Here is a 27,369-nt window from a genome sequence, read left to right as displayed (position 1 = left end):
TGTTTATCGCTTGTCCTTGTTCTACAGCCGCATAAATTTTAGTGGCAGGTCTAAACGCATCTCAGGTCCCATCACATGAAGATAAGAGATGGGAAGAACTTAAGCTGCTGTTTATCCTGTTAATTCGGAAGCAGTGTGGAGCTCCTAGCGGTTCTCTAGCCACAGTAGTACAGGAATTACATCTGACTGTGAAGTCTTCTGGAGTTCTTGGTCATCTGTGGGAAGTCCAGGCTGTTGACAGTTACTACTGACAGCTCAGACTCCTGTTTCGCCTGTCAATGAGTCAAGTAATTACTAAGAACAAGAAAAAACAATTAAAGGAAGTCACACTGTCTTATCTTCAACTATAGAGGTCACTACTCACTCTCTTGTCTAAACGTGCCCTGAACATGTGTTTACAGCCCGGTACAAGGTAGCACGATTGGTAAATGAGGTGCAATCAGAAGCTGATTCATAAAGATGTTGTAAACACGGCCTGAAGTATATGTCCTCCTCAAACACTAAATTACGGTTCAAGACAGATATCTGTGGGAGTTAAGCCTTTCATGTTTGATTTAAATAGGTGGATTCAGTAAATATTTAGTCACTGGTAGAGCCTAATAGTTTTTTATGTGGTTCAGAATCACACCTCTGGTAAATAGCCTGCGGGCACAATGTCTCAACATAACAGAACCAGAAATATGCCCTGCTGAACGCCAGCTTCCTTCCAGGGCTTAATTCAGGGGGGAATTAGCAAAGTCACTACTTGCAGTCTGCTTTTTATCAGTCCTGCAATTGAAGGATCCAGTTCTGGAATGCTCAACACAAGAAGGAGATGGAGCTATTGGAACGGGTCCAGAGGAGGCTAAAAGGATGATGTGAGGGCTGGAGAACCTCTGTACGAGGACAGGCTGAGAGAGTTGGGGTTGTTCAGCCTGGAGAAGAGAAGGCTCTGAGGAGACCTTAGAGCAGCTTCCAGTCCTGAAAGGGAATCCAGGAAAGCTGCAGAGGGGCTGTTCACAAAGGCTTGTGGTGACAGGAGGAGGGACAATGGGTATAAACTGGAGAGGGGCAGGTTTAGATTAGACCTAGGGAAGAATTTCTTCACTCTGAGATTGGTGAGACCCTGGCCCAGGATGCCCAGGAAAGTTGTGGCTGCCCCATCCCTGGAGGGGTTCCAGGCCAGGTTGGATGGGGCTTGGAGACCCTGCGCCAGTGGGAGGTGTCCCTGCCCATAGCAGGGGTGGAACTGGATGGGCTTTAAAGGTCCCTTCCAACCCAAACTATTCTATGATTCTAAGTTATTTTAAACCTTTCATATCTTTAAAGGATGGAAAGTTGTTTCTCAGGAGTGTCGTTATGGAATGACACCGTGTGAATTCAATCTCTGCTAAGATGTTCTGCTGTACAACTGCTTAGTTAGCAGCCCACGGGAAGCTATCACCCAGGGCAGGCTGTGGATGAAAGCAAGAAGGGAAATCCAAAGGCTGCTGTGTGATGCAACAAAATTTTAATGAGCAAGAAATGCCTGTGTTTGCAAAGCGAGATATCGGAGAATAGGAAAAATCTGTTTCCAGACAATGTCAGAGAATGTTCAACCAATGTCCTGCTCAGAGGTGTTGCTGTCCTCAGATGGCTCTCCTCTGTTGTGCAACCACTGATGAAGACAGTTGTGGTTACAAGTGATGTCCATACGGAATAGGTCACCCCATGAAGGTTAAAAAATTGGAAAGCTGGAACAGGCGAACAACGAATTTGAAACTCAAGGGTAAACAAAAAGTAGAAGAAAGATCAGAAATGCTCAGTGGCAGTAGCTCCATTACAGGGCTGCAAGAACGCTGAAGGCCAGTCCTCATTGCTCTGTGTTCGGGTCTTCATGTGTGGCTCCTCTGAGACCTCTCTGCTGCATTCAGCAGGGTCCACAGCTGCCGCGGAGGAACCGACTGTACCGGCGGGAGGAGTACGGGCTGCAGTAACCACTGCCAAGCGTGGAGAGGGCTGAACTCCCATATCCGTATTGGGCCCCATAACCCAGAGGACTCCCATAACCATAGAGCCCCCCCAGCCCCAGGTTGCCCCCAAAGGCGGGTGCTCCGGAGGAGCCCACCACGGCTTGCTGGGGGAAGGAGCTGAGGATGGGGCCGGGGAAGGTGACAACCACGGGTGGAGGCTGGATCAGAGCTGTGGAATCGGGGCACTGGCGGGCGCACGGCTCATTACAGCTGTTAGCGATGGGCTGGGGGCAGGCGACGCTGGTGGTGGTGGGACACAGGTCGTAGCAAGACATTTCTTTGCAGGGATGGAGGCGATCCTGAAACCCAAAGAACAGAGCTGAGTGAAAACCAAGCACAAGACCCACCGGGACAACAAGTCAAGGTTTGTAGCTGGAACAGGCAAAATTTTTACCAGGTGCATAAGCAAAATTGAAGATGCTGCTCACAAACTTTCCTGTCAATCAGCATTGCTCTGATCTTCCCCATCCGGTAATCTCTGCACTTGTCACATCCACCGGACCTTCTGAAATTGCTGCTGCTATTTAGTTTTTAATTCACATTCCCTTCCAGAGGAAGACAGTAGCAGCAGCAGCATATCTTTCACTAAAATACCACTGCTCATCCTTGGTGAACATGATTGAAAGCCTGGAACTGGAGGATCTGCACCAGAGCTGCCCTCCTTGATACACTGAATGGGACTGAAACAGGTTTTGTATTGGGAGAGATCATAGAGTCATGGAATCATAGAATAGTTTGGATTCGAAGGGACCTTAAGGATTACCGGAGAATTCTGCATTATAAAATTCATGCCATCCTATGTTTCCAATCTGCTAACAGTACAAGAATGCCTAAATATGAAGTACAGTGAAAAAAATGCCTCAAAACCTGATCTGGATTCCTAAATCCTGCCGGTAGCACAACCTGCACACATACTGAAAAGAGAGAAAAGAAAGAGAATCGTAAAGAAAGCCCTAAAAATTTAAAGTAATAGTCATGAATGGTATTCTAAGCTCCAGCGCAAAGGCATTCTGGCACTTAGAAAGAAATGAAAAGCCATCAGACTTACCTGAGGTAGAGGAGATCGTGTAGGAAAGGGAGATGGAATAGATCTGTAGACCCGCTCCTTTTATACAGAGCTTCAGATCGCCCGGAGGGGGTTGAGGCACACTGTACGCATGAGCTCATAATCACCAACCAGCCCAAATTTGAAGCTCATTTAACTTCCCAAAGTGACGAAACTGTTTTAGTTTGCTGTTTGCAAAATCACCCTAAATCTCTGAATAGCTGGATATGCACATTCCAGGCTCTCGTCTCTCTTTCATCTTGAAGCCTAATTGAGCAGCTTCATCACTGCTATCATTCCACCCTCTTCACTGGCGTTGCAAGAGAAACTGAACTGGTTCATTTTATTTAGCATTTCCTTCATTAACTTCTCAGAATGATTTTAATCAGGGCTATAACCTGCTGTCATACACATGTTTGCATTTAGATGCTTTCGATCTAGGCTGCAATCTAATGTACTCACACATGTTGCAATGAAAAGTTCAGCGGGGTAGAAGACACCTTCTGATCCTTTCCCACCCATGGCCACAAAAAAAGAGAGAGGTTCTGTTCAATCACATCGCCTGATGGTCTCTGATTTAGAGATCCTGAATTTTCCTTGGTTTTCAGCAAGACCAGTAGAAAACAGAGTTTTAGTACCTGAAACTGTTTAAACCAAAGGCTAAAGTTTTCAAATGAAGGGATATTCTTCCCCGTGTTGTTCGCCTGGAACCCCCGAAGGCACACAGGGATTATCTTGCAGATTCGGCAGTTCACTGATCATAGAATCATAGAATGGGTTGGGTTGGAAGGGACCTCAAAGCCCATCCAGTCCTTGCCATGGGCAGGGACACCTCCCACTGGATCAGGGGCTCCAAGCCCCATCCAACCTGGCCTGGAAGCCCTCCAGGGATGGGGCAGCCACCACTGCTCTGGGCAACCTGGGCCAGGGCCTCCCCACCCTCACAGAAGAACAGAAGTGATAGGAGGAGAAGAAATGTCCTCAAGCTGCACCATGGGAGGTTTATATTGGACATTGGAAAAGATTCCTTTCCTGATAGAGTAGTGAAGCTCTGGCAGAGCACTGGTGGAGAGGTTCAAAAATCATGTGGCCGTGGTCCTTTGGGACATGATTTTGTGGGCAAGGTGGGATTGTGCTGACTGCTGGACTTGATGAGCTTAGAGGTCTTTTCCAACCTCAATGACCTGATGTTTCTAATCCTTCGCCTTACAAAGAATTTGAAAGAAAATGTCACTTAAGGCTGTCACAGAAACAATTTTTGACTGCTTCCTTCCCAGATTTAGAGGGTAAGTGGCAGGAAAAGTAATGGAATTATCTGAGGAATAGTTATTTCCACAAAGGAATTTTTATTTTCTATTCCTTTCTTCCTCTCTTCCTCTCTTTCCTGACTACCAGGACATGACCTGCAGAGTGCGTACTACCACAGAGCCCAGTTTTGTCTGCCAAGGTGTCCAGTGCCTTGTCACTGATATTACTCAGGCTTCCCCAGTACTTAGTGGGGAGGGACAATAATTTATGCTCCACAATTTCATCCTATCTCAGATGCTTACGTTACCAGAACTCGTATCACCCTCAAAACGTAACAATTTTGCTTTCATTGACTATGGAGACAAACAACAAGCTCAACCGAAACACTTAGCTTTTAAACAGGGAAGGTTTGATGAGGTGTCCCACCCATTTTCCCCCAGATTTCCTCATTTGCCAATGGTTTGTTAAATAACAATTATAGCAACTCTTCTACCAGAAGTTATACCTAAATTATGAGGTTGTTTTTTCCAGTCTTTGAGATGGCCGCAGGGGATCACAAGAGCGATAATACTCATAAAGGCTGTTCAAATACTTTTTGTATTTGCTTTCAAGCACTTCCCAAACCCTCCTTAGTGGTTTATGCATCAAGTAGTGTGTCATTATTGTAACGCAAGTATGCGGTTGGACTCAACCCGGCATTTTGAAATAGAATTTTTCAATTGTGCTGGTCAAGCACACTCTTCCTGTTCCCTTCACCAGCTCATGATTTCTAACCTTAAGATTTGGGTTGATTTGCTTTTATGGTCCTGTCCCAGTGTGCATTTCAGCTTCACATGAGCGTTGCAGGCTCCACAAGAAAGACATCACGTTTTCTATCAGTTCTGCTTTATCTAGCATTGGTAAGGAAGGATGAGAAGCAAAGCTGCATAAGAAAGCAGATGGCAATTATGACTAACATTTGAGCCAGCATCATTATGTCAACCAATAAAAAGAAGAGGTAAATGATGAAGGCAGCATAATTCTTCCTGTCATTCTAATGTATTTAATGGAACATTACCAGGAATGAATCTTGCCAATTAAGCGCTAAGATGAAAGAAATATTTGTTTGGTAATTTGCATTTCTTGCAGAGTGAGAATTTGAATCAAGTAATAAACATAAATATTGAGCAAAACTGTTTCATCATTTTTGACGTGAACTATGCGTGATAAACCATATGTTGGTGTTGATGGGAGTCTCAGTTCCTTCAGGCAGTTTGAGGAAATATATTAGAAGTGCCCTCTCAAGACCACCTTGCTTTTACTTCCCTTGACTTGTCCTTCTCAGAGCCAGCTGCCTTCTAGATAACAAACTGTTCTTCTATAAGTTCAAATTAGTCCTCTCCTGTAATTTACGAGGAGGCTAAGTTGGTATTGTCCATAACGCGTTGTTTATGAGCTGGCAGTGCTCCACTAGTTCAAATCTCATGATCAGACACCAACGAACCAGACTGTACCCCCCAAAACGCCTCTGTACTCTTCCACCATGACCTCAGCCATGTTCAACAGAGGATATGTCCTTGATGGTTAGTGACTTTGTGTTTGAACGGGTCCAGAGGAGGCTACAAAGTTGGTCAGAGGGTTGGAGCACCTCCCATACGAGGACAGGCTGAGAGAGTTGGGCTCTGAGGAGACCTTAAAATGACCTTCCAGTACCCAAAGGGGCTCCAAGAAAGCTGCGGAGGGGCTGTTCGCAAAGGCTTGTGGTGATAGGACGAGGGACAATGGGGATAAACTGGAGAGGGGCAGATTTAGACTGGACATGAGGAAGAATTTCTTCACTCTAAGAGTGGGGAGGCCCTGGCCCAGGTTGCCCAGAGCAGTGGTGGCTGCCCCATCCCTGGAGGGGTTCCAGGCCAGGTTGGATGGGGCTTGGAGACCCTGATCCAGTGGGAGATGTCCCTGCCCATGGCAGAGTGATTTGAACTGGATGATGTTTAAGGTCCCTTCCAACCCAAACTACTCTACGATTCTAGGATTGTATGATTGATCTATGATTCCAGCTGCTGCTTTAGTTTGTATAAACAAAAGCCAAAGCTTGAAAGGGATGTAAGCAAAGCTTTCTTGCTCACTGCAAAAAGGGCCTGCAGGGTGTTAGGAATTCAGGGAGCCTTTGGACAGTTTATATCCATTATGCATAGCATCAGGATTTTCACTCTAAACTGCAGACCATGTGGAACTGTCTTTTATCAGAGACAAAGTATAAGATAAGAGCAACCATTTGGCTGAGGAAGCCTGTGGCCTTCTATATTCCCGTTTCCACAGAGAAATATTTAACTATTACTTAAAAATAATTTTGCTTACAGGGCTTATAAACTTTGAGTAATTTTATATAGAATCATAGAATCCAACCTGGCCTTCAACCCCTCCTTGAACCCCTCCACCACTGCTCTGGGCAACCTGGGCCAGGGCCTCCCCACCCTCATTGTGAAGAATTTCTTCCTAACATCTCATCTAAATTTCCCCTCTTTCATCTGAAACCCATTCCCCCTCATCCTATCCCTGCCCTCCCTGATGAAGAGCTCCTCCCAGCTTTCCTGTAGGCCCCTTTTCAAGGTAGGTGTTGGAAGGTCAGGAAGGATCTAAGACTCCCATCAACATCTTCCTAACTCAAAGAAAGATTCATAGATGACTTTTTAGGTAGTGAGAAATGGGTGGTACGCAATGTTCAGCTATAGACAGCCGAGATGATGTACTCAGCAGCCCGTGCCGTTCTTCAGATTCAATCTTCAGTTTCTATCCTCTGAACATTGTCACCTTATGTTTTGCTTAACTCATTACTGTAGTAAAACATGTAGCCTAAGATCTTTTGGCAGCTCAACCACGTAAAGAAAACTATCTTGTGAGATAAGAATCTGCTTGAATCAGGACACAGTTACGTGTTTTACTGATAACCTAAAAAGATATGCCATGTATGGTGCCCTAATTTCGTTCGTTTTCAGGCTTCTAATATATTGTTTATATAAATTCTATTTCTGTTTAGGATATTCATAGTGTAAACAGAGCCAAAGAAGTCCCAAACCCAGGAACTCAATCAGACATACTGCAAAATGATACAAAAGGTCCTTATTGTGGTTTTGAACAAGTGTTCACTGCACACAGGCAGAATTCTGGAGAGAAGAAAATTTAATAGCATGGACCTCGGTTGATCTATGTTAGAGATATACAGAACTGGAAAATCATTTAATATCAATCACCGATCTACCATAAAGGGCTGTGGTGGTGAAATTCCTTCTATAGAATCATTAAGGTTGGAAAAGGCCTCCAAGATGGTCAAATCCAGTCATCTGCCCAACCCCATAGTACCTACTAAACCGTGTCCTGGTGTGCCGTGGCCACATGTTTTTGAACACCTCCAGTGGTGGAGACTCCACCAGTGCCCATGGTAGCTTCTGCCAGTGCTTCACTACTGTGTTATTAAAGAATTTTTTCCTAATATCCAGTCGAAATATCCCATGGTGCAACTTGAAGCCATTTCCTCTTGTCCCAGCACTTGTTACTTGGAAGAAGAGACCAACACCCACCTCGCTACAACCTTCTTTCAGGAGATTTGCATATGACATTGGCTTGAAAGTCTGCTGTGGAACAAGAAAGACCTTAACTTTCAGGACATGAACATCACTTTTAGTTCAAAGAACTATCTCACAAAATCATGAGTGAGGAACCAAAGCTCTGTGTGGAGAAGTCTGTTGTTCATCCATGGCCATCATGCTGTGACCATGTTGTTCAGGTTCAGTGGCAAAACAGGCGTAGCAAGGACTCCTCGTGGAGACTTTCACTACGTGGGCAGAGCTTGCACAATGTTATCACAGCCAGGTGTATAAAAGGTGGTTTTATCCACAGAAGTTGGCAAATCCAGAATGGAAGAGGGCACAAAACCACAACACGCGTATTTTCAATGATGCAACAGAATTTTAATGAGAATGAAAAGAAAAAAAAATACATTGCAGTATCAAGAATGTGTGTCTGAGATGTCAGAGTCAAATGCATTTTGAAAGACGCTCTTAAATGTCTCATTGCATCCAGTCACAAGTATGATAAAGTAGAAGATAACAAGGAATTGAACCCGTGAATAAATCAGGAAAGAATTCAAAGGGAAAAAAGGGGTGCATGCAGAGTGTTCTGCTCTGAACGGGATTTGTGAGTGCTTTCATAAAGCCGCAACTCATCTGCTCAGAGGTAAATCTGTACTTTGGGGTTTCTGCTCATATTTTCTTCATGCGGTTTGTTGTGTTTAGCAGGGTCCACAGGTGCCACGGCTGTACCTGCTGGACCAGGAGGAGTAAGGGCTGCAATAACCAGCACCGTAGGGTCTACCGTAGCCATAGAGGCCCCTGTAACCCAGGGAGGAGCCCCCATAGCCATTGAGACCCCCATAGCCATAGCCCCCATAGCCCCACAGACTCCCATAGCCCCCATAGCCCCCAGAAGCTCCAAGGACGGGAGCTCCAGCAGATCCCACAACTGCATTCTGGGGGAAGGAGCTGAGGATGGGGCCAGGGAGGGTGACGACGACTGGGGGTGGCTGGATCACAGCGGTGGAGTCCGGGCACTGACGGACACACGGCTCATTGCAGCTGTCAGCGAGAGGCTGGGGGCGGAGGACGCCGCAGGCAGAGGTGGAGCACAGGTCATAGCAAGACATCTTGCAGGGATGGAGGTAAGCTGCGACAGATGCTGAGTAAATAAATAAAAGATACAAATTCAATGGGTTAAGGGCCTGAAAGTTGGACACATGGACTAGAGAAATGGCTTATTCTTCCAGGTCTTGATTGTCTTTCCTTCTTTTCCGTATTTTTCATATGACATCTCTCACTCTTGTATAATCAGCATTCCCTAAATTGCACAGCCACCTCTTCTATAGCCTCAATCGTGCAGCCGGCATGCTGAGCCTGATAGAAACATGGATTAATTTAGGCATCCCTGGCCCTGAACCATAGAATCATGGAATGGTTTGGGTCAGAAGGGACTTCAAAGCCCATCCAGTTCCACCCTCTGCCGTGGGCAGGGGCATCTCCCACTGCATCAGGGGCTCCAAACCCATCTAACCTGGCCTGGAACCCCTCCAGGGATGGGGCAGCCCCCACAGCTTCTGGAGAGCTTATAATGTATCTTGGCAGTCAGAGGGTGGGTGACAAGGTTATTTGATGTCCCACATGGAAAACTGCTATGCTCAAATAACTAAGGCTGGGCTTTGCTGCAGATAAGCATGTGGGGATTTGAGCTCTTCAGAAATATTGCCACCATTGGATCTGATCCATTCTAAAAGAAAACCCCTGGAAGGACTAGGAAGCAAGATCTCCTGTGAACAATTTTTTTATTTCCCACCAGTACCAGTAAAATATTTGATTAGAAGAGACTTCTGGAGCTCATCTAGCCCTGCTCCCTGCTCAGAGCAAGAGAAATGTAAAGGGTAGGTTAGGATTTCCTTGTCTCACCTCTGTTTTCCGAAAGGTCTTTAGACAATATTTCCATATTCTTTCTGATTAAGGCTCTCCCCTCAACAAATACATACACATATACAGAGACACTTATTAAAAGGTCACGTGCAATGTCTTTAAAAAATTCCTAGACAAAACACAAGCCTTCTGCTGATGTTTTGGGAGCTGCTAAGATAGTTCAAGTTTGTATTAACAGGAAATGACCAGTTTCAGCAAACCTAGTTTTGTCATTTTAGACCCAAATACTGATGCCCAACACCAAATAAGAGCATTAATTCACAGTGAAATAATCCAACATTATAAAGAATACTTAGGGATGATGACCTTAAGTAAAACCAGCAGAAAAGAGAGAACTGAATTTTAGGAAGGAGATGACATAGAGTGATACTTACTTTTCACGGAGGAGAAGAAAGCAAGCAAGGTGGAATGAAGAGCCCTGGGTTGGGAGAGTTTTTATACAGTTCGCTAGACCGTGGGGATCACCTAAGGTGCAATTTGTGCATGTGCATAATTGGGGCAAACCCAAAACTAATAGGACACGTAGGTCCTCAAAATTTTGCTGACATTTATTTGTTGGGGTGAAGTCTCGTGAAATACGATAGGTGCATTTCATCACTGAAACCTGTTTCATCTCAAATGAGATGTCATACATGTCATATTCATTCCTGTGATCATTCCATTCACATCCTTGGTGTTACAACAAGAATTATACTGATGCTTTTCCTTATCTTCTCCATTACTAATGGTAAAACCCAGCTGCTCAGATTAAGTAAAACCTGGATGGTAAACGCATGGATTTTTCCATTAGATCCAAGTTGTGAGATACTTGGAGATAAAATGGAGTTCATTAGAGCAACTTAGGGGTCTTCATTTTTATGTCTAGCATCTGCATACTCAGCTACCCAAAGTGAGAACAATACTAAACCCAAAGAAATCCATGGGAACCATCCAATGGTCCTTAAATGGTTTTCTATTGTTTGTTTTTTGCTGCTGAACACGACGCTGGCCTCATCCAATGAACAAGGATCTTGGAGAAACACCTCTTGTTTTCTTCATTGTGCATTCAGCCCTGGATTACTCTTTCTGTCCTTTTCTCAATCATTGGCAAGTCCTTTGGACCGTCGCTCTACAACCATGGAAGAAGACCGATGAGTTTTAAAGCAGAAGGCAGAGTTAAGCTATTCAGATTCTTCTAATAGGTCTCTCTTGCTGTGTGTTGTGGCCCAGTCTGGGATGTGAGGGGTGAGCTCTGGGTCCCTCCTGTAAATTTAGGGACTCCTCTTAGCTAATGATTAAATAACACCAATGATAGATATCAAAGATATTTATTCTCACAGCCAAAAGTCTTGGGAATAAGAAAAGCGTCAGCTTATTAAGGCTTTGGTAGGAACAATGAGGAGGAGAGGGAGGAAAAAAGAATGAAAGGAGCAAAATCAAGAGGAAATATAAGAAAAATAGCAAAGATTCACCACTACAAGGCTCTAGCATTGAGAAAATCCTTCCAGGATTGCAGATATGCCAACGGACCCTCTTGTAGAATATTATTGATAGTTTTGGGGTCCTTCTTCTAGTCAAGTTCTGGAACTGAGTTTGTGGGAGAAATGCTCCTTCCAGGGGGCTCTCTGGGCAGCAAGAAATCCTCTGTTTCTGTGGTTATATTTCATTTTATACTTTTGTATTGAATAAAACTGAAGATTCAGAAATCCCCGGTATTCAAACATGAATTAATTAAACCAACGACACAAATACCTTGTCTTACATGTTTTAATGTGATGTCATTCCATAATTGCTAAGCACCTAAATCCAGGTACGTGCCTTTAATCTAATTGTAAGAATGCATACTCAAACCATTAGTAGATAGTTTATGGTGTTTGAAAGACTTGCTGCCTGGAAGCTTGAGAATATTATCATCCAAAAAAAACCACGTAACCACCTCAAAGGCTAAGAAACCCACCTCATAATTTAGAGATAATCTATACCATAGAGTCTGCAGCATTGAAATAATAATGTCTGTAAGCAAGGGAAGAACCTGTCTTTGTTTTGTTTGGTGCATTCTGAATTCATAATTATTCCCTGTTGGGAGAAACTGCCAGCTCAGCCCTGTTCTGGGCTTACGGCTTGCAGCAACGATAGCGTCTTACAAGAAATCAAGAACTCCTGAGTCAATCATTCAAAGCATTGCTGTCATGTTTCAATTTTTTTGCACCAGAGGATTCATTTGCACTGAAAAAGCTTAGATTTCCTCAGGCGTATTAAGTATTCTAAAGTGCCATTGTTGTGCTGACAACAGAGAATCATGGAATGGTTTGGGTTGGAAGGGACCATGTAGTTCCATCCACCTGCCCTGGGCAGGGACACCTCCCGCTGGCTCAGGGGCTCCAAATCCCATCCAACCTGGCCTGGAACCCCTCCAGGGATGGGGCAGCCACCACTGCTCTGGGCAACCTGGGCCAGGGCCTCCCCACCCTCACAGGAGAACATTTCTCCCCAAGATCTCATCTCAATCTCCCCTCTTATCTCTTAAAAAATGAAAACAAGCCCTGGGAAGATAAAGGCTTCCTCTCTACCTTCTGTGTGAAATTGTGCGGACTTATCTCCACACTTTTTTGTAAGAAGACACAACTGTTTGAGTGACCCATGGATGGCCTTACTTAGAGACTGAAGCACACATTGCAGGTCGCTGGAATTGTTGTTGCTCTTTGGACCTGAATTCTCTCTATTACAGCCACTGTCAAACGCTGCTGAGAAACATCAACGACTCCCAAGGGTTCTGTGTCTCTCACCTATGGGTGGAGAAGAAAAATACACAGAAACCACCCACAACCTTCCTGCAGATCATATTGAGAGTCTTTAACTTCTGTCCTGGTGGGTCATAATGTGAATTATATGTACTTAAACTAAAATCTTGTCCATGACAGCAGTTTGAAATTCCAATAAACTCAAGAGACACTCAGTTGTTAAGTTGATACAGAAAGAGTTTTCTTGATAATTTTGGTTGTAATTTCAAGGAAGTGACTGGAATGACGCCAGGTATTAATTTTCCCCAACAAGTCACAGGATGAAAGAATTGTCTATAATCTGAAGTAATGTTTAGGTCCTATTACAAACAAATTTGAAAGGACTCATAAGCTCCAATAACAAACGCAACAATTTCATCATCTCAGCGGGTTACACGTGTTTGAAATCAACCAATGTCGATCGTGTACCTCCAGCAGCTCTGGTATAAAAGCTCTGCTCCCTCATAGCTTTTCCAAACACTTCCCTTGACTTCTTGGTGACTTGGGTAAGTCGGATCCTTCTCTGTTGCTATTAGCATATCTCTTTATTGCTACCTTTGACTTCAATTGATGTCCACCATCTATACTGTTGAGCATATCTGCATTACCTTGATGTAATGTTGGCTCTGGGGTGGAGATCATAGAATAGTTTAGGTTTGAAGGGACCTTAAAGATCATCTAGCTCCAGCTCCCACAGATGCTCCTATTTGGTGCATGGGCCAATGTGGAGCACTCAGTGTCAGAAACAGTGGATACTGGAGCAACTGGATGATGCTCTTAGTCATCTGGTTTAGTTTTAGGTAGTCCTCAGAGGAGCAGGGAGTTCGACTTGATGATCCTTGTGGGTGCCTTCCAACTAGAGATATGCCATGATCTTATGGCTCGTACTTCAATATATTTAACCTATTCCAAAGTTTGTATGAGAGGTTCAGTGTTTAATAAGGGCATCACCCCTGCAGCCGTTCATGTAACCTGAGACAAACTAGTGATGTATCTGAGAAAATCTTGTGTGTTGTCCTGATTCAGCAAATCTTCTGGCTGTCCCTTATGTTCTTGCTGTCGTGTTCTCCCTCAAAACCTTCCTAAGGACTGAGCGAGAAGAGTAAATTCATTCTTGGAGAAAATATCTAAGTTTAGATGAGAGAATATAGGTTAAATGCTTGGATTTACCAAGGAGTTCTGTTTTTTCTGGGGGATAATGATTTGAAATTAGTTTTTTGAGAGAATTAGGGGATAAACCTCTGATTTATATTGAAATTGCCCAGGCTGTATCCATCCAGTGGCTGTGTAGGTGGCAACTGGGATAATAACGCTACCATTTGCCCTTTATTGCCTTGTCAAATTGCTTTCTGAGCAATTCAGGCAGTGAAAATCCCATAATCTCTTGTTTCTATAACTCTCAGAAAACTGAGATGAAGAAGAAGCCACTGTAATTATGTAAACTACATTTCATGTAAATCTGCTGAACCCAAATCCAAGTTTTCCTACTGAGTCATCAAATGACCTTGGACAAAGTCACTTTGCTTTCTGCTTTTGCCTCTCAGTTTTCAGGTTCTGTGTAGAAACATAGCTAAATTCTTTCCAGGATATTCATGAAGGGCCACACTTTCAGAGCTGGGTATAATGTTTCCCATATGTGTAGACATATAGAGAACCAATTTATCTACTAAAAATCCTGTATTTGACTCATCTTGATGTAAAGTGTTGAATTGTGAAGTCTTTCTCTTCCACTTACTCTAAACAGCAGTGTGTGTCGCAGCTTACCTCCATCCCTGCAAGATGTCTTGCTACGACCTGTGCTCCACCTCTGCCTGCGGCGTCCTCCGCCCCCAGCCTCTCGCTGACAGCTGCAATGAGCCGTGTGTCCGTCAGTGCCCGGACTCCACTGCCGTGATCCAGCCACCCCCAGTCGTCGTCACCCTCCCTGGCCCCATCCTCAGCTCCTTCCCCCAGAATGCAGTTGTGGGATCTGCTGGAGCTCCCGTCCTTGGAGCTTCTGGGGGCTTTGGGGGCTATGGGGGTCTGTGGGGCTATGGGGGCTATGGCTATGGGGGTCTCAATGGCTATGGGAGCTCCTCCCTGGGTTACAGGGGCCTCTATGGCTATGGTAGACCCTACGGTGCTGGTTATTGCAGCCCTTACTCCTCCTGGTCCAGCAGGTACAGCCGTGGCACCTGTGGACCCTACTAAACCCTGCAAAAATATTCCCTTGATTAGGGAATAGCGGGCAACCGAGAGATACAATCTCAAAGGTCTACAGCAGTGATCCCAAAGAAAGTGTTGAGAATTCCTCACCATTGCTGTGGAGCTGGGAACACACAACACTTCCTTAATTTCTCCACCTCCTACTCATGGTCTTTGGGGCTTTTTTTCCAGCAGTATATGTAATGGGTGTGATAAACCAATTTATGTTATAAGATGGCACTTCACTGTCAAAGCACAATTATGGAACTGCCTCCACTCTGATCACTTTTTGATATTCTACAATGCTTGCCTGTGAATGTCTACTTCTCATTAAAATGATTCTACTCTGCATCAGACAAACCTGCTTTTAGTTTTAATTTATTCTGCTACAGGTATAAAACTCTCTGTAGATGGGGAAAAGTCACATGCTTATATAGGACAAAGCTCAGACTTCAAAACCACGGTTGAAATCACTCAGCTAGCAGTGAATTCAGTCCCCCTTTATAGCCCCCAGCGCACAGCTGCCCCCAGCTCCCTCCCCAGCTGTCCTGGTTTACAGTAATGACATTATGTTCAGGAAAAAAAAACCACACTAAACCTCCGTTCCCTGACGAGCCATTGAACATCTTCCCTGGTCACAGCAGGAGCAGAGTTAGTGGCTCTGCTGGAAGTGGATTGAAAGTAGATGATGGAGAAAAGGGAGGCAGCTGAGCCCCTCGGCCAGGAGAGTCAAAAGGGATTTAAGGAGGTGGGGAGACAATGGTAAGGGGTGTTAGTATGGAGCTGCTGGGAGGGAGAGCGTTGGTGGACCTGCAACAAGAAGAAGAGCTCTTTAGAGGTGGGTGCATCATCTAATGGACCTTTTGGAGGAGGAGTATCATGGGAGAGGCTGCAAGTTAGATCTGCTGAAAACTGAGGTTTCTGTTGTGAGGGCTTCTCGTACAGAAGGATCTGGGGAACACATCAACAGCAAAGAAGATATTTATTCATGCTGTTCTGCTTTGAGCTAAAGTAGAATCAGTTTCTCACTTCAACTCAGTCTTATCCGAGTAACTTCATTATCTGTAAGTTAACTGCATGTTTTTCAGGTGGTGTTTGTCTCTAGTAGTGATCAAACAAGGCTCTGGGATGCAGAAAGACCATTGTTTAAACTGATTCCTGTAGAAGCCAAGGCCGTTGTGGAGCTGTAAGTCAAAAGAACCAAAAAGGGTAGCCCTGCCGGGAGGGAACAAGCAGCAGAGGTGAGCCCAGACTGAATAATTCCATCTCACACACGTCATACTCGGTATAAAACTGAGTGACCATAAGCGTCGAGCTCTCTTCTTTGATGGCTGACGTCCAGGGAGGACCTTGTCTGTCTGTCTGCCCTGATTCCTCCTAGCCTGAGCCCTTCCCCACGCCTGCTCTGCAGCATCTGTGGTAACACAGTCATCGAGGGGACATAATTTTAGTACTTTATCATTTAGTATTTTTGTACTTTAGGAATCCCTAATTTGGGGGGCAAGACATTCACCTATGTAGTTCAGATCGTTACTGACAATCTGTTAAACTTCTCTTAGGACAAATAATAAGGATAAAAACGTCAGAAAAGAACACCAGAACGTGGGAACATTGATGCAATAAACTTTTAATAACAGCAAGAAAAGGAATATATTTCCAGTCTCCATGAAGTACAAAACTGTTCTCCGGTCAGGGATACGTTCACATAGGATTGATTCTTCTTGGCATGTCTTCACTGTTGGTTTGAACAAACAGGACCCGTTCTTGAGCAATTCTTTTAGATGTTTACCCCAGGGCAATATGTAAATGAGACAGGAGACTTGTTGAGGCAGTAGAAAGTAGATGTTAAGGAGAAAGTCAAAAGGGACTGGGGAGGGGGGTTACAGACCTATGGTGTTGGGTAAGAGCAGGGGAGGTTCAGACCTTTTTAGCAGTGAAGCCATCACATCGGTCTGTTATTCCTGCAGCATTTAGCAGGGTCCACAGCTGCCACGGCTGTACCTGCTGGACCAGGAGGAGTAAGGGCTGCAATAGCCAGAACCGTAGGATCTACCATAGCCGTAGAGGCCTCTGTAACCCAGGGAGGAGCCCCCAAAGCCATACACACCCCCATAGCCCAGGGAGGAACCCCCATAGCCATTGAGACCCCCATAGCCCAGGGAGCCGTAGCCCCCGTAGCCAAGTGAGGCCCCAGAAGCCCCAAGGACGGGAGCTCCAGCAGATCCCACAACTGCATTCTGGGGGAAGGAGCTGAGAATGGGGCCAGGGAGGGTGACGACAACTGGGGGTGGCTGGATCACAGCGGTGGAATCCGGGCACTGACGGACACACGGCTCATTGCAGCTGTCAGCGAGAGGCTGGGGGCGGAGGACGCCGCAGGCAGAGGTGGAGCACAGGTCGTAGCAAGACATCTTGCAGGGGTGGAGGTCAGTCTGTAAAATATGGTCATGTTAATATCAAATAAATATCTAATATGAGGTTAATATGAAGCAACGCAACAGTGTATAGGTAATAAATCCAGGAAGTAAATCTATTTTCTGTTGATATTCTTCTTAGCACTGGAATCTGGAGAGTAGCTTTGACTTTAGTATTTTGATAGTATTACATTATTAGTTTATGGTTTCTACTCACTGAGTTTGATCTTTCCTGTTATAAACTCAGCAGAACTCTGCTAAATCATAGAATCATGGAGTGGTTTGCATTGAAAGGGACCTTAAAGCCCATCTGATTCCAACACCCTGCCACAGGCAGAGAGTCCTTCTACTGAATCAGGGGGCTTCAAGCCCCATCCAGCCTGATCTTGAACACCTCCAGGGATGGGGCAGCCACCACTTCTCTGGACAGCCTGTGGCAGTGCCTCACCACCATCAGAGGGAAGAATTTCTTCCTAAGATCTCATCTCAGTTTCCCCTCTGTCAGCTGAAAATCTGTCTCCCTTGTCCTCTCACTGCAATCCCTGATCAAGAGTCCCTCCTCAGCTTTCCTGGAGAGCCCCCTTCAGCACTGAAAGGCTTCTATAAGGTCTCTGTAGAGTCTTCAGGCTGAACAACCCCAGCTGTCTCATCCTGTCCTTGCATGGGGAGGTCCTCAACCCTTGGATCATCTTCATGGTCATATACAACCATATACACAAACTATTCTTCACGTTCTGAATTCATCAAGGAGTTCTTTGAACTCCTAAAATGTTACAAGTTTAGGATTCAAAACTGCTCGCTATAACCCTCTCTGGGTTCTATCTTTACATGCCCCGGTAAAGAATAAGAAAGCAAATATTATTCCCAGCAGAAACTAATCTGCAGATCTCCGGCAGCCTGACAGTGCCTGAAGAGCACTTGATCCTAAGTCAAAATCAAGAGCTCTTGACAGCAAGTTAAGCTTAGCAAAGTTTGAGAGAAATCTGACTTACCCAATCCACTAAGACGAGTAAGGTGAGAGAAGTGGATAGAAAGACTTGATGCGCAGAGCTTTTATACAGCTCCATCGATTGCCTGGAGGACATTAGGCATCCTAGGCGTGAGTTCATAATTAGGTACCAACCCCAAATTGTGGGACACGTAGCTCCTCAAAGTGCTGAAATTGTTCTTTGCTTATTGCTTGTGCGTTGCAGGGATTTAAAACCCACGCATAGCGTGACACACACTCCACCACAGTCCTCTCCATTATCTCCAAACTTTGTGTGGAATTACTTTTTATTATCCCATTGCTTCCTTTAGCATTAGGGGAGGAAAAAAGCTGACTTGATGTAAGAGTTCTTCGTAATTAGGATGATGGGAGGGCAGTCATTTCTTCTGTCCAGTTACAGGTCTCTTAATGTAATCAACAGCGTACCTGGAGACAGAATGGAATTTTAGGATCTCAAATGAAGGCTGGACACAAATTACAAGGGTAAAAACATTCTTTCTGCAGGATTAGCACTTTTATCTCCAGCTGCTCAAAACATTATAATCGGAAGCATCTTTCAATGGCTTTTGGATGATTCTCTACCAGTTGTCTTTCAGTCCTGGAGACAGAGAAATATTTCAACTGGCAGTCACAACTCAACAGAAACTGATTTTTCTGAGTTGTTCAATTGAGTTTTGCTTTCCTTTATGTTTTATTGTGTTTTTTCCGCCTATCAATACGTGTTAGAGGTGTACCTAGAAACAAAGGAGAAGCAAGTCTATTAGGTGAGAAGAGATGACTACTGAAAGGGATTCTAGCACCGGCACAATGAAGACAGATACTATTTTATCCTGGTTTTGTTTTCTAACTAATGGTTTTGTTTATGATCATAAATTAAGATTTCTGCTTCTGGACCAATGTGGACTTTAATACAAAAGAAGTTAGATTTTATTTTTAAACTCAAAGGTCCAAAAAGTGTTATAAACCATGAATGAGTTACTGGAAAGACCCAAGCGTTCTTAACTCACCTATTTTAATGTGATATTTTAATGTGATACTTTAACTCTCCTATTATGAGATAACCTCTTGTAATAGTGGGGTGTATGCATCCCATACCTTTTATATCATCATGAAAGTGTACATACAAGCCGGTATCATGAGGTATTTGAAAATCCCTTGTAATGTTCTTGTAAACATTCCGATAAACTCGGGAGATCTCCGTATCCATCTCCAGATTTGGAAAAGCTCATAATTTAGAAGTAATATGCGGTCTGAAGATAACTACCTTGATAATTGTGGTGACCATGATAATGATATAGTATGAAAATAATGGCACAAGGAAAGAAAAACCACAGCAAAAGCCAGAGTTTGCTTTTCCCAGTGGATCCCCGTGTCATAATTGCTCTCTACTGGAAGATGCCATCAATGATGTGTTTAGCTACACCGTCAGCTATAGCCCAGGATCAAGGGCTCAGCAAGTCACAAATTTAGGTATTAATCCAACATAAACTTGGCTTGGTTTTAGCATTAAAAATATAAATATCTCTCCTCTCAGAACTAAATTCAGCTTGAAGCCGTAGTTTGAGGGTCGGATAAAATCTAAGGCTGTTTTGGACACCTGCCACTGCGTCTTTGGGAATGCTCACAATATAATTTGACTCGGAGTATTGAGAATCCTCCATGGATTCCAATATGAATTGTCACATCTCAGAAATAAACCTACGCACACAAAAAATATTGCCTACATTCCCAAGGATTTAATGCTAGATCGTATTTTCTCTTTAAGAATAGCAAAGACTTATGTAAGGGATCTCAAAGAAACACCTCATGGCAGGTTGGTTGTGATAAATGTCAGAGCATCATTGTCATATAAAACAGCAGAAGAAGAACATCTGTGTGTAAGCAGCTTACTCCGTGGTGCAACTCCAAAGAGTAGAAAACATATCAAATTCATGAATCATGTTTTAGGATGAAAGATGCATTAATTTCACCCATCACTCTTTAGATGAAAGAACTTTGAGTGATGTAATGAGTATGTTACGTTACATGATAATTTAAATCAAGTTATAAACAAAAACAGAAAATGCAACAGTGTCATCACTTCGCAGAACTATCAATAGAAAAAAATGTGCCATGTCAACTGCTTGGATCCACGTTCAGGAAACCACCCCTCATCCCTCAGGCAGTCTGAACTGTATAAAAGCTGTCTCTACTCAGGGTTCTTCCAAACTCTTCTCTACACTCATTCTTCTCAGCGCGTTGGGTGAGTCTGAATCTGCTCTGTACAACTATCGGATTAGCTTTTTGCTAGAGAATTTAATCTAGGATCATAGAATAGTTTGGGTTAGAAGGGACCTTAAAGGCCATCTAGTTCCAACCCCCCTGAGATGGTCAGAGATATCCCACTAGATCAGGCTGCCCAAGGCCCATCCAACCTGGTCTTGAACACCTCCAGGATAGCCTCTTCCATTAAGAACTACTGAGGAAAATTTAAATAATGTAGGCAAAGCTTACAAAAATGATTAAAAGTGTTCTAGAGAGCTGTTATCTTCATTCAGGGCTGCCACTTCATTTCAAAGCGGGCAAAGTTTCTTGATATGGCAGAAATTAAGTTTATCGGTTCACTTCCAACAGCTGAAGTAATTCTGTGCCCAGGGTACTGGGGTTGTTTAGCCTGGAGAAGAGGAGGCTGAGGGGAGACTTTATTGCTCTCTACAATTATCTGAAAGGAGGTTGTAGTGAGGTGGGTTCTGGTCTCCTCTCCTAAGTAACAAGTGATGGGATGAGAGGAACCGGCCTCAAGTTGCATCAGGGGAGAGACTTATATTACGAAAAAATTCTTTACCAAATGAGTAGTGAGCAGAGGATGTCTGCGATGGAGTCACTATCCCTGGAAGGCTTCAAAACCTGTGTAAATGTGGTGCTTTGGGACATAGTTTAATTAGGCACGGTGGTATTGTGTGATGATTGGATTTGATGACCTTAAAGGTCTTTTCCAGCCTTAATGATTCTATGCTGTAGTTCCATATGCTTTCCTCTTCTCTGATTGTCATACGGGTGACTGGAAGCAGACCATCTATTTCCTCCAGTTTATTCTACTACAGGTTACTCAAGGTGCTTTACACTAATGCGAGATAAAGGGGAAGGAATACTACCAGAGATCAGACACTGGCTTAGACAGAGTAGGACACAGAGGAATTGAGAGCTGTTGAAATTGCTCTGTAAGAAATTAATTTACAAGAAAGGCAGGAGGGAATTTAAGGAGCTGACAGGTGAAGCACTGAGGTTTTTTGTTAATGGGGGAGGTTGTTTGGGATGAAATCTCTTAGAAGAGTCTAGAGCCCAGAATTAAAACAATGCATTGTTAAGTTAGTCTTAAAACACCTCAGCGCCTTGATTTGATGTTTGGAAATTGGGGATAATAATCTCTGCAGTTCCCTTTTAATGGTCTCATCAAACAAGCTCCTGAGCAAATCTGAACAGACAATGACTTATAATCCCTGTTCTCACTAGGCTCAGCACAAAAGAGATCAGTGGGAATGAAGAGTTAGACTCTTGAAATCACGCATAAAGCCACGCTCCGTTCTTGGAGTCCCAGTCCTTGCTGATCCGCTGACTCACTTAAGCATTTGAGCAAGTGGTTTTGCTGTTCTTCTGCAATTTTCATTTCTTGTAGATGTGGGTAAATAGCTGAACATCAAAGCATTCTTGTCTGAGGCAAGTCAGTGAAATCTCTAGCACTTTTAGATAAGTAAATACTGTTTTCTACTTGCTAAAATCAACTCTTGTAGATTGACCTCCACCCCTGCAAGATGTCTTGCTATGACCTGTGCTCCACCTCTGCCTGCGGCGTCCTCCGCCCCCAGCCTCTCGCTGACAGCTGCAATGAGCCGTGTGTCCGTCAGTGCCCGGACTCCACCGCTGTGATCCAGCCACCCCCAGTCGTCGTCACCCTCCCTGGCCCCATCCTCAGCTCCTTCCCCCAGAATGCAGTTGTGGGATCTGCTGGAGCTCCCGTCCTTGGAGCTTCTGGGGCCTCACTTGGCTACGGGGGCTACGGCTCCCTGGGCTATGGGGGTCTCAGTGGCTATGGGGGTTCCTCCCTGGGCTATGGGGGTGTGTATGGCTTTGGGGGCTCCTCCCTGGGCTATGGGGGTCTCAATGGCTTTGGGGGCTCCTCCCTGGGCTATGGGGGTCTGTGTGGCTATGGGGGCTCCCTGGGTTACAGGGGTCTGTATGGCTATGGTGGATCCTATGGTTCTGGCTATTGCAGCCCTTACTCCTACCGCTACAACAGGTACAGGCGTGGCAGCTGTGGACCCTGCTAAGTGCTGCAGGAATATCCCTTGACTAAAGAATGATGGGCAAATACATGAAACCTTGATCCTCAGCTGAGCTCTGGAGTAAGAGGCAGAGCATCAAAGACTTTCGCTTAATACACAGGAGTCAGAAGAACTCCATAAATTATACTTCTCATTTCCTTTTTCATTTGTTTCACCTCCTCTTCCTTGCCCCTGTGGGTGGCCAGATGCACAACTCTGTTGTCATCCCAGAGGACATTTGCTTCTCCCTGAAATTGCCACCTTCTGTGAGAAGCCTGAAGAAGAGCTCTCTTGAAGCCCACAGGGACAACCTGCCTGCAGTGTCTTTCCCCAGTGGCTGCTTTCCTGCCCTAAAATAAAACAATCCTGCATCCAACCCCTGCATTTCTGTCTTTCCTTTCAAGGCCCAGTGTGTGCTGCAGGGATCCCTCTCCCTGTGCATGGCACCTACCAAGTTCTTAACTCCAGCAGAATCAGGCTGAGCTACCTCTGGGGAGACTGCACAGCTCTGGCCGCACACGGTCCTGCTGCCAGTACTTTATCCAATAGTCTATTTAATGCTGCAATTCCTTTTAATTTTACATGTTGCTAGATGATATATTTGAAATCAAACTGTTTGGAGACAAAGTCAAAAAGCATTGCCTGGAGCTCTGTCAAAGCGTAGTCTGAAAAGGAACAATAGCAGGAAGGGAAACAATTTTAAGATAGTTATCTGATGAGCAAAGATCAAGCACTACCTCTTCCTTTTTGGTTAATCGCTGCTACACTAACAGTTGCCTCAGGGAAGTTTTGGCTGAGTCTGTAATGACTTATTCATAAAGGCTTGTGGTGATAGGATGAAGGGGAATGGGTATAAACTGGGGAGGGGCAGATTTAGACTAGACAGTACGAAGAATTTCTTCACTATGAGAGGGGTGAGATGCTGGAACACGTTGCCCAGGGAAGTTGTGACTGCCCTATCCCTGGAGGTGTTCAAGGCCAGGTTGGACGGGCCTTGGGCAGCCTGAGCCAGTGGGACATGTCCCTGTCCATGGCAGAGGGTTGGAACTGGATGATCTTCAAGGTCCCTTCCAACCCAAACTATTCTAAGATTCTACTTCTAGACAGGGTGAAGTCAGAGAGTATGAACTGGTGAATATCAGAGGATTTACCTATTGCTTCACTGGGACACTTTCAAAGAAAATATTCATGCATGAATGTACAATTCCTCAATCTCAACCCTCTGTCAGTGTCTTGGAAGAGCAAGTCTGATTTTAACAGATAATTTCAATGCCTCCCCCACCACAATGTAACCAGAGTGCCTGGGCTGTTGAGGTGGAGAAGAAAGGCTCCTGCCTTTCTCTCTGCTGCTGCCCTCCATCCTGGCTTGCGGCAAGGACACTCCTGCCATGAATTCCCAGGTGCTCAGCAACCTCCTGGTTTGCGCTGCACCAGCCCTGTGTTTCCTTGGCTCTGGTTCCTCCCTTGTGCTGAGCCAAGATCTCTTTCCCCTGCAGTGGTTCAGTCCGGGCAGGTCCTGCTAATGCTTTACAAAACATAGGTGCCTGGTTTATTCCCTGTTTCTCTTCTGCTCAACACCAGGATCCCATCTCTCACTCACAGCCTCTAAGAGGTACTTTAGTGTAAAACATACACGATCTCAGCTGAACACCTGAGCTCCTACTGCCAACTTCTCCTCTGCTTCTCTCAATGAGGCAGTGCCAGGAAGGTACCAGCCAGCACTTAATTAGATGTGTGTTGTGTCAGACAGCAAGCGCCTAGCCCAAGATAACAAGATTGGTAGGACCTATTAACACCTAACTAACGTGATTACGTAGCTTCTATTTGGACTGAGTGCCTGTTCAGGGTGAGCTCATGTCTGATTGCAAAATAGTCCATAGAGAAACCCTTTCTCTCAGGGTCTAATGTTATATGGGGCTTATAGAAATGGAGGGATTCTATGACATTGTTTGCTCAAGGATTAGCCTCAGAAAACCTCTAATTATTGTTTTGCATTAATGCCATTAGCAGGGAGTTTGGCAGCACTCTGTTTTACGTGCTGATAACATAAAGCTGAGTGGCATCAAACAGGAGGACCTCTGACTTTAAGACCAGAAAAACAAGGTGACTTAAGTGATGGGAGTAACAACAGCAGAATGATCTTCAGTGATACACCGGGTACCTGCTGACTGCAGAGAAAACTTCTGGTGTAACACAGGCTATAATCAGAAAGAAGTGAAAGAAGTGAAGTTGGGTTGAAACTGGATTATCTTTAAGGTCCTTTCCAACCTAAACCATTCTATGAAAAATTCTACTCGTGGTCCCAAACAGGTGATGGTGAGATACAGAGTGACTGCATGCTCTTGAGTGAGTGTAATATAAATAGAGAATACAACAAAGTAATGCTGATAGAAGCAGAACCTGTAGAAAGAAGACCACACCAGACTTTGCTTTCACTGCCAACACGCTACTGCTTCTCCAAAACCCAAGGGGAATCAAGAAATCTGAATGCAACTAATCTCAAGTCAAGTAATATCACACCTACCACATTAAGGGTTAAAATAATGTCGTGGGACGGGTCCCTTGGGTAAAACTAAGGGAAATCTGATGTCTTTGCTTTTGACCCCAAGGGAGTTAAAAATTCCCTGTGTGCGATGCAGTAGAAGTTCTGTAGAAATACAGTGTCTTGGAGAGTGAGAGCAGAATCATGCCTTCTTCTGGAGGACCTTGAACAGTAGGTAAGACATCACCCTCAAATATATAAATATTACATGTCAAATATGTGTCTCTGCCCATATTTATATGTAAGTATGCACGCATTTCTTTAAGAGACATCCGTAGTCCAAACACTTCCACCCAATTCATTGCTACACTTCTGTAAATGAATAATTTCTCAACCCAGTTAGGGAAAAGATTTCCCCTGAGCTAAAAATCACTTAACTAGAACTGGAGAAGGGCAAACAAGGAATTGCCTCTTCTCTCCATGGAATGGCAAGTTGTCTAATAGTCCCTTGTGCAAAATGGAGAAAATAGCATTTGCTCTCCCACAGCTGCTGGGCACCCACCCCTGGGGTCTTCCTAATTTGGGAAGAAAAAGAATGATAGACATAACTTGCAAGCAAGAATCCTTTATTGTGCCCAGAGGGGTAGGGGAGATTTTCAGAGAGACAATGAGCAACACCCAGACAGGATGGTTGCCCCTTGTTGGTGGAGGCGGAAGGATCTTCTCAAAAGCATTTCTTCTCACTTCAGATGCTGTCTGCCTGTGATATTCCAGAGACCGAGGACTTGGCCCAACAGCCCCAAGGAGCATTGCAGGTCCACATCTAGCTGTATCCAAGAGCTCAGAGGAGAAAGGAGGGAAGAGGAGCAGAGAAAAAGGAAGAGTAGAGGGAGTCTGGCACTGCCAGCTTCAAGACGTTGGCTGGTGCTGGGGATACTCAGCACTCATCAGTGCCCCATACCACCCAGCTCAGCCCTGCATGGGTGGAGGTGATGTTGGTATCCGAGCTGGGGGCAGTGCCTAGGTGTGCTGTGGGTCTAGCAGGGACCACAGGTGTCCCAGAGCTTCTTGCTGTAGCGTGGCAAGACGCAAGGGTTGCAGGCGGGAGAAACATAGGGTCTGGCAGGGGTGCAGAGGCCCCCCGAGCCCAGCGTGGCCCCGGCCCCGTAGAGGCCCCCCAGCCCCAGGTTGCCCCCAAAGGCGGGTGCTCCGGAGGAGCCCACCACGGCTTGCTGGGGGAAGGAGCTGAGGATGGGGCCGGGGAAGGTGACAACCACGGGTGGAGGCTGGATGAAGGCTGTGGAGTCGGGGCACTGGCGGGCGCACAGCTCGTTGCAGCTCTCAGCGATGGGCTGGGGGACGGCCACGCTGGTTTTTGGTTGGCACAGGTCGTAGCAAGACATCTTTGTGCTGGTTGAGTTGAGCCTGAATGAAAGAGCCCAAGGAGAGAAGTCATGATCGAGGAGGAGATGTCCTGGCAAAGTACGCTTTTCCTACGGCTGCCCTGAAGTGGGGTGGCAAAGCCCTCACGTCACCCACAGCTCATCCTTTGCCCAGCCAGATCTTCTCACCACCTTCTTCTCAACACCCTCACCTTGCCCTCTCTCTGCACACAGGACACACAAACCCTCCCCAGGAGCCCATGCAGGACCTGGCTCTGCCTGTCCCACACACAGGGCTCTTCTTTTCCCCCTCCAGCTCAGCCCTCTCTGCCCGTCCAAGCCTGCAGCCAGCGCAGCCGCTGCTGTCCCAGCTCTCCTGGACAGGGAGGCCCCACGCCGGCCCCTGCCAGAGGAGCCACAGACCCACAGGCACACACCTACCCTTGTCCTGAGCAGAGCGAGGCAGGAGTGCTGGATGCCAGGGCTCCCCAAGGGCAGCGCTTTTATGCAGGGCTGGCGATGCCGGGGAGGGTCTGGCCATGCTGGGGGCACGTGGCTGGTGGTGGCCAAGCCCCTGCCTCCTCCGTGCGTGGCACCAGGGTGTTTCGCTGACTCTCTTCCTGCACCAACCCCATGTTGCTGTATCAGCCCATGCAATTATCTTGCTTGGACGCTTGTCAGCAGCCACCTAATAGGCCAAATTAGACCCACTCTCTTTTCATTATCTCGCTGTGTATGAGGACACGCAGTGTGACAAAGGGTGACTGCAAGCACCTGCGTGCCACAGCTCTTCCCCAGGGGATTGATCTGAGGATGGCCTCATGCCTTCTTTGCAGAGCCCTGGGGAAGACCAGGTGTGCCGGCATTGGCCAAGAGGATGGCCTTCAAACCCTCCCACATGCCAGCAGCCTCATGACCCACACTGTATGGCTGTGATGTGAAGAGTGTAGAGATTATGAAATGTCAAATCGAAGGCACTATTCTCGGGCACTGCTATCTCAGCTCAATGCATCACTTGCCAGCCAAAGGGAGCTGGCCTCCATCTGCCTGCAGGCATGGGCCATCGAGCTCTGCATGTCT

General features: G+C 45.5%; 6 protein-coding genes across 6 annotated transcripts; 2 read left to right on the top strand and 4 right to left on the bottom strand.

Annotated features, from left to right (window-relative positions):
* Positions 1–1,477: 1,477 nt before the first annotated feature.
* LOC128849343 (scale keratin-like) lies at positions 1,478–3,161 on the bottom strand. The gene is made up of 2 exons (XM_054050813.1): positions 3,040–3,161; positions 1,478–2,290 (listed from the first exon to the last, which is right to left on the bottom strand). The coding sequence occupies exon 2, from the start codon at positions 2,264–2,266 to the stop codon at positions 1,889–1,891; it is 378 nt and encodes a 125-aa protein (XP_053906788.1). The 5' UTR covers positions 2,267–2,290; positions 3,040–3,161; the 3' UTR covers positions 1,478–1,888.
* Positions 3,162–8,229: 5,068 nt separating this feature from the next.
* Positions 8,230–8,989, bottom strand: LOC128849344 (scale keratin-like). The gene has a single exon (XM_054050815.1). It carries the CDS (start codon positions 8,963–8,965, stop codon positions 8,555–8,557), a length of 411 nt encoding a protein of 136 aa, XP_053906790.1. The 5' UTR covers positions 8,966–8,989; the 3' UTR covers positions 8,230–8,554.
* Positions 8,990–13,021: 4,032 nt separating this feature from the next.
* Positions 13,022–15,066, top strand: LOC128849345 (scale keratin-like). The gene is made up of 2 exons (XM_054050816.1): positions 13,022–13,044; positions 14,283–15,066. The coding sequence occupies exon 2, from the start codon at positions 14,318–14,320 to the stop codon at positions 14,726–14,728; it is 411 nt and encodes a 136-aa protein (XP_053906791.1). The 5' UTR covers positions 13,022–13,044; positions 14,283–14,317; the 3' UTR covers positions 14,729–15,066.
* Positions 15,067–16,337: 1,271 nt separating this feature from the next.
* LOC104059546 (scale keratin) lies at positions 16,338–17,174 on the bottom strand. The gene has a single exon (XM_054050800.1). It carries the CDS (start codon positions 17,131–17,133, stop codon positions 16,693–16,695), a length of 441 nt encoding a protein of 146 aa, XP_053906775.1. The 5' UTR covers positions 17,134–17,174; the 3' UTR covers positions 16,338–16,692.
* A 3,170-nt stretch (positions 17,175–20,344) lies between these two features.
* LOC104059545 (scale keratin) lies at positions 20,345–22,791 on the top strand. The gene is made up of 2 exons (XM_054050794.1): positions 20,345–20,366; positions 21,895–22,791. Exon 2 carries the CDS (start codon positions 21,916–21,918, stop codon positions 22,429–22,431), a length of 516 nt encoding a protein of 171 aa, XP_053906769.1. The 5' UTR covers positions 20,345–20,366; positions 21,895–21,915; the 3' UTR covers positions 22,432–22,791.
* A 2,725-nt stretch (positions 22,792–25,516) lies between these two features.
* On the bottom strand, positions 25,517–26,321 carry LOC128849372 (scale keratin-like). Its single transcript, XM_054050999.1, has one exon. It carries the CDS (start codon positions 26,308–26,310, stop codon positions 25,945–25,947), a length of 366 nt encoding a protein of 121 aa, XP_053906974.1. The 5' UTR covers positions 26,311–26,321; the 3' UTR covers positions 25,517–25,944.
* Between the last annotated feature and the right edge of the window lie 1,048 nt (positions 26,322–27,369).

The sequence above is a fragment of the Cuculus canorus genome, chromosome 28, assembly GCF_017976375.1.
Source record: "Cuculus canorus isolate bCucCan1 chromosome 28, bCucCan1.pri, whole genome shotgun sequence".
Classification (NCBI taxonomy): domain Eukaryota; kingdom Metazoa; phylum Chordata; class Aves; order Cuculiformes; family Cuculidae; genus Cuculus; species Cuculus canorus.
The sequence above is the reverse complement of the archived record's forward strand: the minus strand, read 5'-3'. Positions and strand labels throughout refer to the sequence as shown.

Bases quoted from the DNA above. Each gene is read 5' to 3' on its own strand.
- LOC128849344 (XM_054050815.1), bottom strand. From the start codon at position 8,965: ATGTCTTGCTATGACCTGTGCTCCACCTCTGCCTGCGGCGTCCTCCGC.
- LOC128849345 (XM_054050816.1), top strand. From the start codon at position 14,318: ATGTCTTGCTACGACCTGTGCTCCACCTCTGCCTGCGGCGTCCTCCGC.
- LOC104059545 (XM_054050794.1), top strand. From the start codon at position 21,916: ATGTCTTGCTATGACCTGTGCTCCACCTCTGCCTGCGGCGTCCTCCGC.
- LOC128849343 (XM_054050813.1), bottom strand. From the start codon at position 2,266: ATGTCTTGCTACGACCTGTGTCCCACCACCACCAGCGTCGCCTGCCCC.
- LOC128849372 (XM_054050999.1), bottom strand. From the start codon at position 26,310: ATGTCTTGCTACGACCTGTGCCAACCAAAAACCAGCGTGGCCGTCCCC.
- LOC104059546 (XM_054050800.1), bottom strand. From the start codon at position 17,133: ATGTCTTGCTACGACCTGTGCTCCACCTCTGCCTGCGGCGTCCTCCGC.